The sequence below is a fragment of the Astyanax mexicanus genome, chromosome 7 (genome assembly GCF_023375975.1).
Source record: "Astyanax mexicanus isolate ESR-SI-001 chromosome 7, AstMex3_surface, whole genome shotgun sequence".
NCBI classification, from domain to species: domain Eukaryota; kingdom Metazoa; phylum Chordata; class Actinopteri; order Characiformes; family Acestrorhamphidae; genus Astyanax; species Astyanax mexicanus.
In genome coordinates this window covers 16,071,177-16,089,814 of record NC_064414.1, presented here as the reverse complement: position 1 = coordinate 16,089,814, position 18,638 = coordinate 16,071,177, and the positions used below count along the sequence as shown (strand labels likewise).

General features: G+C 39.7%; 1 protein-coding gene across 3 annotated transcripts in view; it reads left to right on the top strand.

Moving 5' to 3' along the window:
- Nucleotides 1–18,638, top strand: part of col21a1 (collagen, type XXI, alpha 1) — a 53,216-nt gene that overhangs the window by 30,378 nt on the left and 4,200 nt on the right. For 2 of the 3 annotated variants that reach the window (XM_049481092.1, XM_049481091.1), the window contains 11 exons: nt 266–310; nt 1,811–1,864; nt 2,547–2,600; nt 2,863–2,916; nt 7,028–7,099; nt 7,201–7,236; nt 9,498–9,542; nt 12,718–12,750; nt 13,947–14,093; nt 15,325–15,379; nt 17,119–17,319. In XM_049481092.1, coding sequence (XP_049337049.1) covers nt 266–310; nt 1,811–1,864; nt 2,547–2,600; nt 2,863–2,916; nt 7,028–7,099; nt 7,201–7,236; nt 9,498–9,542; nt 12,718–12,750; nt 13,947–14,093; nt 15,325–15,379; nt 17,119–17,319 — 796 coding nt within the window. Of the gene's footprint in view, nt 1–265; nt 311–1,810; nt 1,865–2,546; nt 2,601–2,862; nt 2,917–7,027; nt 7,100–7,200; nt 7,237–9,497; nt 9,543–12,243; nt 12,289–12,717; nt 12,751–13,946; nt 14,094–15,324; nt 15,380–17,118; nt 17,320–18,638 lie in introns of all 3 variants that reach the window. The other variant, XM_022663869.2, reaches the window with a different exon arrangement.

The following is an 18,638-nucleotide window of genomic DNA, read 5'->3' as shown; positions in this document are numbered from 1 at the left end:
TGAAAAAACAGTCAATATAAAGTGTGTCCAAACTTTTGACTTGTACTGTATAATCTGTCCACAATGTTAATGTTTATGTTTATGTTAATGTTAATGTTAATGTTTTTTTTTTGTAATTTGCAGTCTTATATAGTTAGCCATGTACATATTACATGCTGGAATCACTTAAAACATACATTTGTCACTAATTTCCTGGTACAATTAATTAAATGTTATAGCATTCAGTGCAGGTTTTCAGCAGAAATATCTTGTTAATTGTTTTTAGGGAATGCCAGGACTGCCCGGCAGTGAAGGCCCAAGGGGATTTAAGGTAAGTTTTACTTTTTTGCATAATGGGTATGTCCTACTATCCTAACTCTTACCTTACCCTCAGGTTTTCATTAATAGAGAACTGAGAACTGCCAGCATATATATATAGATTCCACAGCAACTGCCTCAGAACTGCTACAGCAACTTTACATTGGCTCTTCTGCCAGTATTTTACTGTTAATTTAGAGGACAATTATAGTTAGCTATAGTTTAACAGTACTTCATTGGTAACTAAGGACCCAAAACTTATTGTAAAGATTAGTTACAGTTATATAATTTATTTATTTATATAAAAATTCACTATAAAGAAGGTGTAACAAACAAAAAAACTCTATTTTACAGTAAACTACTGCACAGTAATATGCTGTATCTTTCCTTACTTTCGAATTAGCAGTACTTCATTGGCATCTAAAGGACCCGACATTTGAATGACATATGGTTATTGTAAGGATTAGTGACAGTATTGTAATTTATTTATTTATGCCAAATTTTACTCTTAACCAGCTATAATACTTGTAATGTAATGTGTTTATAGTATATTACTGTTCTTATTTTACAGTATTAGGCAATAATCTTCTCCACAGTGATTTACTGTAATTTTACAATCCTGTTTTACTGTAGTGCAATTTTACTGTAAAATTTACAGGAGACAGTTTACAGTGCATTTCAGCTGAAGCTTCGAGAACGCCGCAGTCCCTAATGAACACCAGTGAAAATATGTGGGTAGATTTTAAACAATCTGTGCAGCTAAATAAACCCTAAATATTCTGCAGGGAAGAGTGGGTGGAGTTCAAAACCAATTCTTCTGAATTGTGGATTAGAGAGCATTAATCTCCACAATGTTAATGTGTATCTCTGGGAAGTAAAAGAAAGAGCTTAATTTGTGTTCTCCTTTTTACTCTGAAACTCAACATCTCCCTTGGGAGGGGTTATGCAGAGAGGGTGGGCACCACTCTGGATCTGCCATCTGGGAGACACACAGCTGGGTTGATGGCCTTTGGGCTATTTGAGCTCTGTGGGTTGGTTTTAGCTCTCCTAGTCTTGTTAAAGGCTGTAAGTGAGTGGTAAGCCGGTTCAATAAAGGAGCTGTTGAGCATTCAGCATGAGTCTCACGGGTCTTCCTTCTTCTTCCACACCACAATATGTTTTCAATCTCTAAATCAAACATATATTACAATAAAAAAACTATCTTATTCATTTTGCTACATACCTTGGATTGTGCTACAAAGCTTGACAGGTTTGGAAAGTGCTATTCTGAGGTACAGTTTAAACTATGATTAGAAAGTCAGTGGTTAACTGGGTAAATCAGTCTGCAGAGGCGCCACCCTGTGGCAAGTCATCACTACAGCTCACATTGTATCAGGGTAAATACAGAGTTGTGCTGTGTGTGACTGAAATAAAGCAGTTTAACATCGTTTTCCTGAGTTTGTACTCGAGTGTACTAGAATGCTGAGGGTTTAGAGGAAACTCTAAACTGATGCACTGTTATTTTATATAACAGGGTGAAGACGGCTTGCCAGGCCCGAAGGGAAACAAAGGGACACCTGGTAACAATGTAAGAAAATGTGCTTTTTGATTTTATTCTTTTTCTGTGCTCCTCTGACCAAGTAAATGTTTTAAAATCGTCGACACTTTTTAGATTTTTGTTTGATCTAAGAATACGTACTAAAAGGCGCACTAAAAATCCTTTAATTTTTCCAAAAATCGTCAGTGCACTTTATAATCCAGTGCACCTTATGTATGAATTTTATCAGTCAGGTTGTAAGGAGCAGTAAAGTCACTCTGCTGAAGGACAGTATTATACAGGAGTTTCGGTTTAGTTCTCCTGCTGCATTAGCATTAGCCGCTAACCGTGATAACCGCTAGCTCTTTCACCGCTCAGAGGAGAGTATTATCGGACTGTAGCCAGCGTGTTTACCTTCATCGAAAGTGCGCCTTATAATCCGGTGTGCCTTGTAGTGTGAAAAATACACTATTTCATTTTCAGTTCACTTCACAATTACATTCTAATTTGTGTTGGTTTGTCACTTAAAATCTCAACAAAATACATTGAGGTTTGTGGTTGTAAGGTGACAAAATGTGAAAAAGTGATATGAATACATTCGGAAGTCACTGTAAACTACTACTTTTTGAATTTACGTGTTTTACTGAGCAAATAATGCTCACTGCACAGATTAGGACCTTTTTGGATATATGTTTATCTAGATATATTACCGAGTGCTAATATATTTTTACAGGGTGAGATGGGTTTGCCTGGAATTCTTGGGCCTTCTGGATTACCTGGACCGAAGGTTAAACTGCATGTTTTTGGTGCTCTAATTATAAATATGTTGTATAGCTAAGAAAAAATATTAGACATAGCTTCAGTTAAAGTTCAAATTAATTAAATTTTGTATTTAATTGTTATAATGGTCAGAGAATGCTTTGGTCTGGCATGACTTTTTTTCTTACTTTATGAAATATCATTACAGTTTATCTTAAGCTCTGATGATAAGTCTACATTTTACTTACTTACAGTACTTATTACTTTATTTATTTATTTACTCTAATTAGGGCAGTAAAGGAGATAATGGTGAAGCTGGTCGACCAGGATTTACTGGGCCACAGGTCTGTAAGCGAACATGCATATCTAAATACATTAATAAATACATTGCAGTGAAAGTAGATACGCATCTACTATACATACAAATCTGCACAAAAAAACATACATTGTATAAACATATATATCGTTACACTTATTCTGCCAATGTTTTTTCCTGTGCATGGGTGTTACTGTTACATCATTAATATGCATATGCTTATTAACATGTGGGATTTTATTGGCTGTTAGAGCACAGTGAAGGGGCTGAAAAGTCACAAAATCTAGCCACAAAATCACTGAATTGGCGACAACCACTGATTTTTTTGAAGGAGAGGCCGGAGCTCATTACAGTGCAGTGCATGCTGGGAATGTAGAGCAGGGGAGTGTGTACATTGTGAACTTGTGTATGGCTGGGAATTCAGTAAATTAATTACACTTTTGCAACTCTCAGCTATTGGTCCACTTGAAATATACAAACCCACTAATAACATGGGGTATCACTATGCTTTAGTTAAATACTGCATTGTAACATATAATTCTACGTATATAACCAACATATAGTAGTGCAGAAAATTAGATTATCATTAAGAAGTTACTTTATTTTAGTAATTCAGCAGCAGCAGTAAGAGCAAAAACTGTCCCTGTCCTGTTGCTACTGTCCCGCGACACTCTCCTACTGTCCCGCGACACTCTCCTACTGTCCCGCGACACTCTCCTACTGTCCCGCGACACTCACCTACTGTCCCGCGACACTCTCCTACTGTCCCGCGACACTCTCCTACTGTCTCGCGACACTCACCTACTGTCCCGAGACACTCTCCTACTGTCTTGCGACACTCTCCTACTGTCCTGCAGAGCTCTTTAACTGTACCGCGGAGGTTTTTAACTGTACCGCGGAGGTTTTTAACTGTACCGTGGAGGTTTTTAACTGTACCGTGGAGGTTTTTAACTGTACCGTGGAGGTTTTTAACTGTACCGTGGAGGTTTTTTAACTGTACCGCGGAGGTTTTTAACTGTACCGTGGAGGTTTTTTAACTGTACCGCGGAGGTTTTTAACTGTACCGTGGAGGTTTTTAACTGTACCGTGGAGGTTTTTTAACTGTACCGTGGAGGTTTTTAACTGTACCGTGGAGGTTTTTTAACTGTACCGCGGAGGTTTTTAACTGTACCGTGGAGGTTTTTTAACTGTACCGCGGAGGTTTTTAACTGTACCGTGGAGGTTTTTAACTGTACCGTGGAGGTTTTTTAACTGTACCGCGGAGGTTTTTAACTGTACCGCGGAGTTTTTTTTAACTGTACCGCGGAGGTTTTTAACTGTACCGCGGAGTTTTTTTTAACTGTACCGCGGAGGTTTTTAACTGTTTTAACTGTCCTGCAGAGCTTTTTAACTGTCCTGTGGAGCTTTTAACTGTGCCGCAATGTGATACATTGTGTCTTATCTTAGTTTTTTTGAGACGACTTAAGACTTATGAGATAATTCCCCTAGATTTGACCATCAAATCTATTATATAATATTTCCAGTGTCATAATACAAAATATCAAATATCAAAAATAGTATGACTTTAAATTAATAACTAATATGGACACAGGTAACGACCTTGTTCATGTCTGCACACACATTACATGTGTATTTAGCCTAATCTCACAGTTATCACACTCATATATCTCTTTTATATTCTATATCACATTCTGGTATAATTATATTTTTTATTATTCATTTTTTTCTGATGTGTGTGTACTTATGTGTGTCTGTATATAAGTTCCTGGAACAGTCTAATTAATAAATTATTTTTTTTTGCTATATTCTCGTTTATTATTGTTTATCTACATTCTATTAAAGTCTAAATTAGTCTAAATTAAGTCTAAAAGTCTAAATTTTAGTTAAAGCATTTGCACAGCATTTTGCTTATTTTTTTCTTGGTAAATTTTCTTTAAAAATAATCAATAAAATCTAGGTGTTTGCGTTACACTTAAATTCATAAATCAGTCATCATAAATCACCATCATGAAAAAAAACGTATGTGCTTGTTTTGGGCTCTGAATTACTTAAATAATGTAAAATATCATTTCAATTGCTGATATTTAGATTTTTGCAGTGTAGGTATGAAACGATTTCAGTGACACCGTTTAATTTGTGGTCTTTTGATAGAGCCTATTCTATTGCTTATTACACTGTTTTTCAATCCTGGTCTTTAAGGGCCACTGCCCTGCACATTTTATTAATTGTCATACTTTGACAGCCCCACATTAACACAATAATTGACAGCTGATTGTCTGGTGTATTGGAAGCAGGGACAACTCCAAAAACTGCAGGACAGTGGGCCTCCTTGGCCAGGGTTGAGAAACACTGGCCTATTCCATCAAAATCCCATCACTGTGTACTTGTATTAGTTACAATTAGGGTTGTGCCGATGGACAATATCATATTATTTATTATTATTATATTATTATTATATTATTATTAAGATATAATTATTTATATCTAGGTTACAGCTTGTCTTCGTTTTTTTTCTACATGTCTGTATTCATTTTAAACATTTCATGTTATTCACACAAATATAATACGCCTGCTAGATTTCTATTATTATTACAAAAACAATTCACATATTTATTGATATTTAATCAAGAGATATCAGGCAAAATGCGCTGCGCCGTGCCTCTCTCTCTCTCTCTCTCTCTCTCTCTCTCAGCGCGGAGCTGAATTCAGAGCGAGGCTAAAAATAAAAACTCAGTTTATTTAAATAAATTAAGATGAGTGAGGACCTATAAATTGAATCAAATATAAAGGATAGGTTGAGGTTTTGGTGAGCTGTTTCAATTATTTGAAACTGAAACAGATATCATTCTGCGTACTATTAGATAGCCTTTGATTGTGTTTTAAATGAGTTTTTATTTTATATTAATTATTTTTTTATTCATTTTAAATATTTTTAGTATTTTATTGATCAAACTTTTTTTGGCTATAGCGGCGTTGGCTGGTCACCTGAGCAACTACTGTGCTTTTAATCCTCTCCTGCTGTAATAAACAGTGGGGAAACCACTTTTCTTAGGTTCTGGTTAAAACTTTTCCCGCTGTGTTCTCAGAATTAAAGAGGTATAGCGAGAGATCAAATGTTACTGGGTGAAATAGTAATAGACACACAGTTTATCAGCATGATTACTGTATTTTAAATCCTCTGAATTCACAGCAACACCTGCACTCATCTCTGCATTTCATCCACCGAGGTAAACATGTTCCCCTGAACTCCTAAAGTAAACGTCAAGCAAAATGACATGATACATCTACAACAATATTGTAATAACTTAACTTTGTTTAATAAGTGTTGGATAACTGCTTGCCACGTCTGCATTGTATAATTTGATTTAATCTGCTTTATTAGGTCTACAAAAAAACTGCAGGACAGTTTAAAAGTTCCACAGGACAGTTAAAAAACTCCACGGTACAGTTAAAAAGTTCCACAGGACAGTTAAAAAGCTCCACAGGACAGTTAAAAGCTCCACAGGACAGTTAAAAAGCTCCACAGGACAGTTAAAGGGCTTCGCAGGACAGTTAAAAAGCTCCACGGTACAGTTAAAAGGCTTCGCAGGACAGTCGTTGAGCTTCTCAGGCCAGTTAAAGAGCTCCGCAGGACAGCAGGCGAGTGTCGCGGGACAGTACGTGAGTGTCGCGAGACAGTACGTGAGTGTCGCGAGACAGTACCTGAGTGTCGCGGGACAGTAGGTGGGTGTCGCGAGACAGTAAGTGAGTGTCACGGGACAGTAGGTGGGTGTCGCGAGACAGCAGCAACAGGACAGGGACAGTTTTTGCTCTTACTGCCTCTCTAATTCAGTTCAGACGTATTACACACAGAGTGATCTATTTTAAGTGTTTATTTCTTTTATTGTTGATGATTATGGCTTACAGCCAATGAAAATTCAAAAATCAATGTTTTGGAAAATTAGAATTTTATATGATATCAATTTGTATTTTTGGCAGTACTTCTGCTGGTGTTGTTCCACTGTGTTATATAATATACGAGTTTCACATTTTGAACTGAATTGCTGAAATAAAGTAACTATGATATTCAAATTTTTGAGATGCACTAGTATATCTTAAAATACACAAACTATTGTTACTATTATCGTTACTATCATTAGGGCCAGGCTGGTGAGCCAGGGAGCCCAGGTCAGCCGGGACATCCTGGAATGCCGGGAATAAAAGGACATAAGGTATTAATGAGAAAATTATAAATGCTTTATCTGTTACACTGTAATAATAATGATTTAACTAATGGAGTAAAGCCTGCTTTCTCTTCTTTTTTTTCTGTTAGGGAGAGAGCGGAGAACCAGGTGAAAGAGGGGGAGAGGTATGAGGTTGTGCTACTTTAAAATAAATTTTTATATAATTTACATTCACATCATAAAAATACAGTAAATACTATATACATTTATTCTGTCATAACATACAAAAACAATGCAAAACATTTGGCACAGTGTGAAAAAAATGTTTCTTACATTTACTTTGCTTTTTATTTCATTACTGACTGTATGAACCCAGGATATTGGGTTGAGATATGTTTTGTCTGGTCAGCTTCCTTTATGGCCTGCAGCACACAAAAAAATGTGATATGGACAATTTAGAGCTTATTATATGGTTAAAATTATGTAGTGATTGGTTTTTGAGGGGCACAGATGGCAAAAGACCTCTATGCTGTTAACAAATGCGTTAGAACATTAATATTCCTCACAGAAAGAATGAAAGTCCGTAATATCATTAAACCATTCATAGAATGAGAAGGAATTTCAGTGTATAAAGGGTTAGAGCAATAACCTAAGCTGACCCCATGTCTCTGATCCCTATTTTAGCGAGTCGTCTACTTCGCACCATGCAGCTTGTTTTAGGGCGTGTTAGTGTGTCTTTGTCATTGTAATGACGGGAAAAGTACATCTTGAACAGTTCAAAACATGCGCTAATTCTCTTAATTAATCATGGGTGTGTTTTGGGCATAACATGAAATAAACCAATCAGCGTGTCACTTACCATTCCCTTTAAGAGCCAGGAGCGCTTTTCCTTTGGCAAATTGCTATGTTAACGGTGCAGCTACTTGGCCGTGTCTAACACTCCTCAGCAGAGGAAACGGACCTGCTTGGTTACGCTGTGAAGGTGTGCGAGCAGGACATTTATGGGAACATTAATGTTATTTTATTTTGTATTTTTTATTGTTGATATAAAAGTTGGACTTGTGCACTGCTGAATGTGTGTGTAACGAGCAGGGGTGTACGTGTGGCAAGCCTGTGAATAAGACAGCAATAAACACCTTACTGTTGATGTCTGTCTGAGTTGTATTCAGTCAGTGGTGCATCTGTGTTTTTCATTGCCAAGATAGCAATACACCAGAAATTCACCTGAACACACCTTATTTCCAGATCACCACACCCGTCAGTGTAGATATATTCTTATGTACTGTTGCTATTTAAACAGTGCAGGTGGAAGGCGTAAAAAAACACTATTAGCTGGGTGTAAGATAGCAATGAGTATTGCAACACACCCTGCGCAGGGTGTAACAAAGGGTCCCAAATTATGAATGTGACATGAGCAGAATTAGTGGGGTGACTGGAAAAAAAATTTAACAATTTTTTCTACAGTAAATTGTGGTGGTGAATTTTTAATGCTTTGAGGTTACCTTGTTACCAGTGGTGCTGGCACAGCATCGCTGAAACGCGGGGATGAGACGGGAGGCGGATTTAAATGCGGGTAAGAACAAGACTTTAATAAATAACAAATAAACAAATAAACAAACAGGGGAATAACGAATAAATATATATACATAAACAAACAGGGAAAACAAACAAAGAGCTAAACTAAACAGATAAGTAGAAAGCATGGCTAGGGATATATATACAAAGGATAAATGCGTAAATATGTACAAAACAAGGAATATAAACAAACAAGAGATATAAACAAATAATACAAACTAAACAAAGAACTAGAAACGTGGAGAAGAGCAAATACGATACGTGGCAAAACTAAGCTAAGACGTGACGAGACAGACAGCGTAGGAAGGTGCAAAGACCGACGGATAAACAAGGACTAAAGTGAGCTATAAATAGTAACATGAACCACTGAACACCTTGGGAAGGGGCGGAGCTACAAATTACACACACGTGACGGAAAAGTACTGGAGAAACACACTAGCAAACGGGGAAAACACAGGAAAACATAGCGAGGGCGTAACAATCGCTTTACAGTGAAATAGTGAGGCTTTCTTTACTTCTTTTAGTCTGTATGTGGAGCAGGAAGTGGACATAATGACTGGAGGTTGTGCCTGGTGATAGGTGGTGAAATGGTGGAAGGAAACATGTTGTGATATTTCTGGTTTAAAATTCAGGTTGAAACTTATCAGAAGAAAGGCTATACAAATATTGGCACTTTTTTCCACAATTTTGTGTAGTCATTTTTGACATTCTATGTTTATCGATGTTGGTTTACTGTTTCATTACATTATCAAGGTGCTGATTTTTACCTTTTGTATTATCGGAGTTTATACATCTTTTTTTCTACTGACACTGTAATTCATGGATCAAACTTGAAACTTAATTTAACATATTCTACCTTTAATTTAAAAAGGGTGTGAAAGGGGACAAAGGAGACACAGGAAAACCTGGTGAAAAAGTTCTTGGGCTGGAGTCCGGGGGCCTTGGGGCAGACCTGGGCACACGGGGCTTAGGGCAAAACTTAGTCCTGGGTGCAGGGACTGGCATGGGTGTGGTGACGGGCCTCGCTAGCGACGCGACGGCTTGGGCAGCAGAAGCTGGAGGCGCGGCAACTCGGGCAGCAGGAGCTGGTGGCGGTGCGGCGTCTGGGGCAGCAGGAGCTGGCTGTGCGGCGACTCGGGCAGCAGGAGCTGACGGTGCGGCATCTCGGGCAGCTGGAGCTGACGGCGCGGCGACTCGGGCAGCAGGAGCTGGCGGTGCGGCGACTCGGGCAGTAGGAACTGGCGGTGCAGCATCTCGAGCAGCTGGAGCTGACGGCGCGGCGACTTGAGCAGCTGGGGCTGGCGGCGTGACGATGAGCATCGCTGGCGTCGGCGCTGGAGCGGTAGGCACCGCTGGCATAGGAGCATGGACGGTGGGCACTGCTGGCATCGGCACATGGGCAGTGGACACCGCTGGCACAGGAACAAGGACGGTGGGCACCGCTGGCATCGGCACATGGGCGGTGGGCACCGCTGGCACAGGAACATGAACGGTGTCGGGCACCGCTGGAATCGGCACATGGGCGGTGGGCACCGCTGGAATCGGCACATGGGCGGTGGGCACCGCTGGCACGGGAACATGGGCGGTGGGCACCGCTGGCACAGGAACATAGGCGGTGGGCACCGCTGGCACAGGAACATTGGCGGTGGGCACCGCTGGCACAGAAACATTGGCGGTGGGCACCGCTGGTACAGGAACATTGGCGGTGGCGGGCACCGCTGACACAGGAACACTCACGTAAACAGACTTGGACCCTTGGGCAGTAGGTGTCTGCGTGGAGACTCGGGCTGCTGGAAAGAGCACGGAGACTTTGCTTGAATTCACCGCAGCGTATTCAGGTTCTGGGGCGGCAGGAGCAGTAGAGTGTAGCGCCGTAGCCATGGAAACCTTGGAGCGGAGATCTGCTGCCGCCCTCGGAGCCTCGAAAACCTGGACTGGAGCTGCTGGTTCGCCGGAAGAGTCCAGTGCATCGGAGTGCGGCTGGGCGGTCGCCATGGAGGCTGGATCTGCCGCCGTCGGAGAAGCAGGCGCCACTGCAGCCGGAGAGGAGAGCGCCGTAGCAGCCGAAGAAACATGAGCCGTGGTAGCAGGGGATGCTAACTGCGTTAGCCGCGTAGCCATGGATAACCCTGGAGCTGCAGCCGCCGGAGATGCTAGCTGAGTTAGCCGCGTAGCCTTGGGGAAGCCTCGAGCTACAGCCGCCGGAGGAGCTAGCTGGTTAGCCTCAGAAGCTAGCTGCGGAGCCGCCGAAATGGAGCGCGCTATGGAGGTCTTGAGCGCCGGCGCTGCTTGAGAACTCTCCAGGACGTCGTCAGCCTCCTCCAGGAGACACGGAGGACACCAGAAATCCGGGTGCAGGACGGCCCCCGGAGGAAGCGGCAAGCGGAGGGTACTCCTCGTCCTCTGAACTGGACGCGGCTGCGAGAAGGTCCACGTAATCCCAGAAGTAGGAGTCCTCACAGCCCGCGTTTCTGCCCGCCTTGCCACCACCGCGGTTAGGAGCGAGGCCGATTGCCCCAACCGTTAGCCCCCCCCCCAAGAAAATCCTCCGGATCTTGGGACCTCTTAGAGCGCCGTGACCGAGGCCTTCTTCGGCCTCGAGGCCTCGGATTATCCTGCGCCGAGGTCCCAAAGGGAGCATGACGGATGGCCAGCTTGCATCCAGCCCAAGGGTGTCCCGCAAAATCCATATGGTCGGTCTTTATGAAACGCGGGGATGAGACAGGAGGCGGATTTAAATGCGGGTAAGAACAAGACTTTAATAAATAACAAATAAACAAATAAACAAACAGGGGAATAACGAATAAATATATATACATAAACAAACAGGGAAAACAAACAAAGAGCTAAACTAAACAGATAAGTAGAAAACAGGGCTAGGGATATATATACAAAGGATAAATGCGTAAATATGTACAAAACAAGGAATATAAACAAACAAGAGATATAAACAAATAATACAAACTAAACAAAGAACTAGAAACGTGGAGAAGAGCAAATACGATACGTGGCAAAACTAAGCTAAGACGTGACGAGACAGACAGCGTAGGAAGGTGCAAAGACAGACGGATAAACAAGGACTAAAGTGAGCTATAAATAGTAACATGAACCACTGAACACCTTGGGAAGGGGCGGAGCTACAAATTACACACACGTGATGGAAAAGTACTGGAGAAACACACTAGCAAACGGGGAAAACACAGGAAAACATAGCGAGGGCGTAACAATCGCTTTACAGTGAAATAGTGAGGCTTTCTTTACTTCTTTTAGTCTGTATGTGGAGCAGGAAGTGGACATAATGACTGGAGGTTGTGCCTGGTGATAGGTGGTGAAATGGTGGAAGGAAACATGTTGTGATATTTCTGGTTTAAAATTCAGGTTGAAACTTATCAGAAGAAAGGCTATACAAATATTGGCACTTTTTTCCACAATTTTGTGTAGTCATTTTTGACATTCTATGTTTATCGATGTTGGTTTGCTGTTTCATTACATTATCAAGGTGCTGATTTTTACCTTTTGTATTATCGGAGTTTATACATCTTTTTTTCTACTGACACTGTAATTCATGGATCAAACTTGAAACTTAATTTAACATATTCTACCTTTAATTTAAAAAGGGTGTGAAAGGGGACAAAGGAGACACAGGAAAACCTGGTGAAAAAGTAAGTCCATTTTAATTTACACAAAAAATGTAATATTTAATATAGCTGCATATCCATACATTATAGACAACAGTATTATCATGCTAATCACAGTTTTTGATGTTTTTCATTTTTATTATTACCTATTCACAGACATCCACACAAATAGTAAGATACACAGTAACCTTTCAGTCGCAGAAAAAACTTTGTAAAATGAACTTTACCCTGTCCATTTACAACGTAAAACATAAGTATTTTAAAAGAATCTGTAGCACAACTTCAGCTAAAAAAATCCATAACAGGGTTATTATTACTGTAACGTGTAAAGTTTACAAAACTAAAAGTATTTTTCACTGAAATAAAAAAGTGTAACTCCTGCTTGTTGATTTTATTAGATTGTTTCTGAAACAGCAGCTGCATTTCTGTTGCTCTATTTCTCCTCTCTAACAGGGTTTGACTGGGGCAACTGGCCAAAAAGGAGAGGTGGGTTAATAATTTTAATGCACTTTGTGTTAAACTGTTATCATAGTCAACCTTTGTCAGTTAATTAGGGTTGAGTATGTATAATTTTTCTGAACATAATGTCCATTGTCTGTAATTTTAAAACACTGACCAGTTTAATTACAAAAAGTAACTCTGACTTGTGCTCATGGACATTTTTACACTGTAGATTTATTTAATCTTTTCATCTTTTTTGTTTTCTAAGCAAAGTTTTATTATTACATTCTTTAGAAATACAGTGGTATGAAAAAGTTTGGGCACCCCTGATCATTTTCATGATTTCCTTTATAATTTGGCAAAAATTAGGCAGGTGCATAAATTTGGGCACCTCAACAGAAAAATTACATCAATATTTAGTAGATCCTCCTTTTGCAGAAATAACAGCCTCTAAAATCTGGATTCTGGTTAAAAGTATTTTGGATCATTCTTCTTTACAAAACATTTCCAGTTCAGTCAGGTTTGATGGTTTCTGATCATGAACAGCCCATTTTAAATCACACCACAGATTTTCAATAATAGTCAGGTCTGAGGACTGAGATGATCATTCCAGAACGTTGTACTTGTTCCTCTGCATGAATTCTTTAGGTGATTTTGAGCAGTGTTTAGTGTGTTTAGTGTGTTGTTTAGTCGTTGTCTTGTTGAAGTATCCAGCCCCGGCACAACTTCAACTTTGTCACTGATTCACAGGCAGTTGGAAAATGTGTCAATACTCAGCAAAGACTTAGAACAAATGAGCCCCTTTTATAGGGCTAAACAATGTGGCTAGTACTCAGATGATTTACTTCCTGGAAGTGTCATGTGCTGTTTCATGTGACCAGGACTGGGAGTAATGTCGGTTTGTGGTGCATTCTGGGCAATGGAGGCTGCAGATCGATTGTATGGAGGTCAAGGGTCAATTAGCTTATTTTGTTTTCCAGTAATTGAAGTTTATAAACGGACAAGGGTGCCCAAATTTATTTGCCTTTTAAAAATGTAAATCAGACAGAAACCAAATCAAAATGATGCCTAAAGCAACAAGAATATGAAAGAGCACATTGTTGTGGTTGTTCATGACTGCACGATTGACTGCGAGCATTCCACAAATGTTAACAATTATTTTTACCAATATATTTTAACATTCCTCCAGATCAGGATGCTGTTTGAATAGTTTGCTGATGCTGTGCTTGTGTGCATGTCAGAAAGGGACAACAGGAGAGTCTGGCCAGAGGGGACAGATAGGCCACCAGGGACAACCGGGACAACCCGGGCTGCCCGGTCCCAGTGGACCAAGAGGACAGAATGGGGACTCTGGCCCCCCTGGACAACCTGGACCTGAAGGACGACCAGTACGTGCTGTTTCTCCTTTTAGCACTTTAGAAGGATTTTACCGTAGTTATAATGTCACAACCATGAACACACTGACATGTGACACCTGTTTACATTAATGTCTGTTTAACATTAACTAATACCGGGCCCATGGACCATCCTCAGCACAGCAGGTACAGTAACCTGATCAGCCAAAATTATATACACTTTATTATAGTATTATGAAATGGTTAATATTAGTGGTGGGACAAGATATTATTCATGCTCAAGACTTTGTGTATGATGGTAGATTCAGACCCAGACATACCTGAGCATTGCTACCCCTCATATTCAACAGCCCTGTGTCAAACGCTTATGGGAACTGAAGTTAAGCACAGCTGCATGGGTGCTAAAAGGCTAAGCAATAGATAAATTGGGAAGAAAAGCAGGACTAAAAAAAAGCCCAACAGAGGATGTACTTTCTGTAACAAATAAAGACGATTTCTTACCTCATGTCTGTATGTATGTGTTCTTGGAACTTAGTGTATATTGTAAATTATATGTAGGCAACATTGTATATTCTTATAGATCTAGGGAGGACACCAACCTCTGGAACCATATTACTTTTGCCCTTGGACAATAAATCTGATTCTGTTAAAAAAATTCAAATAATGAATAATAATAATAAAAAAACAAACAAACAAACAATATATTCTATTATATAATTATGAACATGCATCTCCAATATGTAGCATATTGCACTAGAGTAGAAACCTTCACTTCATGGGTAGTTTTACCTAGTGAACAGAGGCTTCTTCTGCCGAAAAGCTATTAAATTCACACTATTATTTGGCACAGTGTAAATACTGATCAGTTAGCTTATCACTTTGTCTTGTCTTTTACAACTGCCCAGTAAAGACAGTACTCAGGTTAAGTTACAGGGTGTAAAGAAATCTGCATACTTTGCTGAACTTTGGAGACTTTAAACTGACTTTAAACTGTTCTGCTGAGAACGTTTGTTAACTAAAGATTTGACCTGAATCAGCCTTTTATAAGCCAATACTCGATCCATCAAAAAATGCCTAGCTCACTTCTGATCCCTTGAACAGAATCAGAACATGCTTGTTTAAAAGAGCTGTTTTACATTTTCATTATGTCTTACCGTTTATAAGAATGAATGTAAGTTTTTTCTAAAACATCTGCTGTACAAATGTTGCAGGACAGTGTTTTTCAGCTGCTGTAATTAAAAAAAATGATTCTTTGTTTTTCCAGGGCAGAGAGCTGTCTGAGCAACACATTCAGCAGATATGCAGAGAGGTCCTTCGATGTAAGTATTCATAGAAACTCAAGCAGAAACACGCTCATGTTTCTGCTTTGGAAGAAAAGCTATTGAAATGTCTATAATATAAAAATGACTGATGTTAATACTTCTACTTTGGATATCCTGGTGCAGACAGAAACAGAGCATCAATAATCTTTATTCGTTGACATTGCTATTGCTTTGCACATGCCAAAAATGTAAAAATAAAAAGAGGAGGCATAAATTCAGGTAAAGCTGCTTTAAATCTTCCAAATTAATAGAGTCCCTCACCTTTAGTGTTCCTGCCAGTGGCTAACCCCCAAAACACAACTATGAAGAACGCCGTTTATTGACATTGACAGTTTTACTGTAGATTTTCTGGTTGTTTCTGTGTTTGTTTGGCACCGTTACTCTTTATATATATAATTTAACATCAACACAGTACTTGCCAAAACAATCAAACAACAATTATAATAATAAAAATAATAATAATAATAATAATAATAATAATAATAATAATAACTACTTCATACTTATCTTCACATTTTGACAACAGTAATACAGTAGTATGTCAGTGTGTTTCCTGAGCACACTGGATCAGAGATAGATGAGATCAGTGGTAGAGCTATAGCTCACATCCATAAGTTCATAATTTTGCTGTAAAAAATGTGGACAGTATGATGTTTTCTGAGGACTAATAAACAAATTAATAAAATAACTAGTTGATTAGTTAGGTGCAGTGCAGTGTACATTACAGTGCTAGAAATGGTATTATAAGGAGTTCTAAGGAGAGTTTTCTTCTACACCTGAAGCCCAAAGTTCTTTATCTGTGTGGAAAGAAGACCAGGTCAGGTGACACAAAGCTAAATGTATACCCTCTGTCTGTGACGTGCGCAGGCGGGGGAGCCCTGTGTCCGCCCCACATCGTGATACACAGCCCCTACCTGTCCCAGCTGGTCAGCATCTGGACTGATAAAGCAGCCAGCTGGGACAGGCTTAAAGACTCTGCCATGGACCCTAAACACAGTAAAGCATGCGGCTAGAGCCCCATTATTTTTAGTTTATTCTGGGTGTGGTGGAGGGCGTTTTGGCAAAATAAATGTATGTTTAAGTTCATTCAATCCCTGTGTCTGTGTATGTGTGTGCTTCCTGACTGCCGGGTCACGGTGGCCACGCCCCTGTCCCCGGGGCATCCGTCACAATATATATGTATATATGTATTTATGCACATTATAGACCAAGAAAGTCTGTCATTTTTTTAAAGGAACTTTGCATTTAAACTTTAGGTTTAAATGCATGTAAAAAAAATACTTAATCACTTTCAGGCAGGTTACTTAGATGATTAGATGATAAAGAAGATTAAGTGCTACGAAATTTACAAAGGTTTTCAGGAATTGCTTGTAAATTTAAGAATGTGTATGAGGTTACGAAGTTCTTAGCCTAGTACAGTCTGTGTGACATTTGCAGCATTTGTAACAGAATCAAATATAATGTAGTACCAGAATACATTCTAGTGAACTGCAATATTAAGCTTGTGAAGATAAATATAAAATAAGCCATTAGTTTGCTTCCTGTGCGTTTCTCACTCCAACACACCTTCTCCAGCATGTGAGGGGTTTATTAGTTCAGGAGAAATGTCAAATGTAGTGCAGGTCGAGGAAACCCCTGGACTTGAACATCATTTTTTGTCTCATCAGGTCATTTTGTATCAGGTCATTTTTAGTTTGTTCTGTCTGATCTAACGCAAAATATGATTTGAATTGCAGCTGAGATTTCCTCATTTCTACTGAGCAGTCAGCACAGTCAACAGAGAGGTTGCGACCACTGTTATACAAGGACAGGTCCTCCTGGACTACCAGGGCCTGTAGGTCCCCAAGGTTCAAGAGGTTTTCCAGGAGTGCCAGGATCTAATGGGTTGCTGGGACCTCGTGGCTTACCTGGGAGGCCTGGTATCCCTGGCATGAAAGGTAAATATGCATGGCCATATAATGTTTTTTTTTCTACTGGCACATCCAGATGTTCCAACAAGTAAACAGATGTAGCAATACAGAAATGATGCAGCCTTAGAATTGAGCAAATTAATTTTTATTTGAGATTTATTTGAGATTTTTTAAGGTCATAAATATGCTGATACTGTTACAGACACAGAATATTTAAATCCATGTGTGGAGGCATCATGGTTAACTATTTATTTGTTGTCATGCGTTATGTTCAGACGGCCTCTTTGTGTAGGGTCAATTTTTTATACAATGTCACATCACCATTGTTCTTTATTACTGGTGCTTTGACAGCTCAATGTTACAGTAATAAAGTCCTGACCTTTTCTATTTGCAAACTGCTGTGCGGTATTCCAACAGGACAATGCACATCCGCATGCTGCTCTCACCTCAAGAACTTGCCTTGAAGACACAGATACTATACTATACTATGCTCAGTTGCATCCTACCTATCCACAATCATCACAACTATGCGCAGAGACAACTGGCAAATTACACACGCATTACACTACTTCTGTATGTGTAGCTCAAATAATATTGAGCTGATATAAATCTAACATTTTTAACATATATTGTTCCTGGTAACAATTGTCTTCCTTTCTTCCAAATAGCATTGCAATCCAGCACCTCTTTAATGATGAGTGCAGATATGCAGTCTTAGTGGCCAAATTTATTTAAAATAAGAAGTAGCAAACACAGCCTGTGTAGGTAATGAAACATATAATACAGTGGGCCCTGTTTTAGTGATTTGTAGCACACAGGTCAATTGCACGTAGCGCAGCTGGTTTTAGGGTGTGTCAGTGTGTCTTTGTTATCGTGAGGGCGCAAAAATGTGCTTTGCGTGGCACGAAACATGCATGCAAAGGAATGTACTAATTCTCTTAATTAATCTTTGATGTGTTTTGGGTGTGACGTGAAATAAACCAATCGGTGTGTCATTTGCCTTCCTTTTAAGAGGCAGGTGTGCTCTGAGTTTGGCACGTTTGTATCTTAACAGCGAGGTGCTTTGTGTGTCTCAGCAGAGATACAGGGGGGATACTGACCTGTGCGTTCATGCTGTGAAGGAACAGCAGCAGCTCATTTAAGGGAACAGCAATGTTATTTTATTCTTTATTCTGTTTATTGTTGAATTAAAAGTTGGGTTTTAGCTCTGCGCATGGTGCATCTATGGGAACAGACAACTCTGACTATTGTCAGGGTTCATTTCAGTTAGTGGAGCTCCTGTGTTTTCGACTCCAAGATAACAACACGCCAGAAATTTACCTAAACACACCTCACTTCCAGACCAC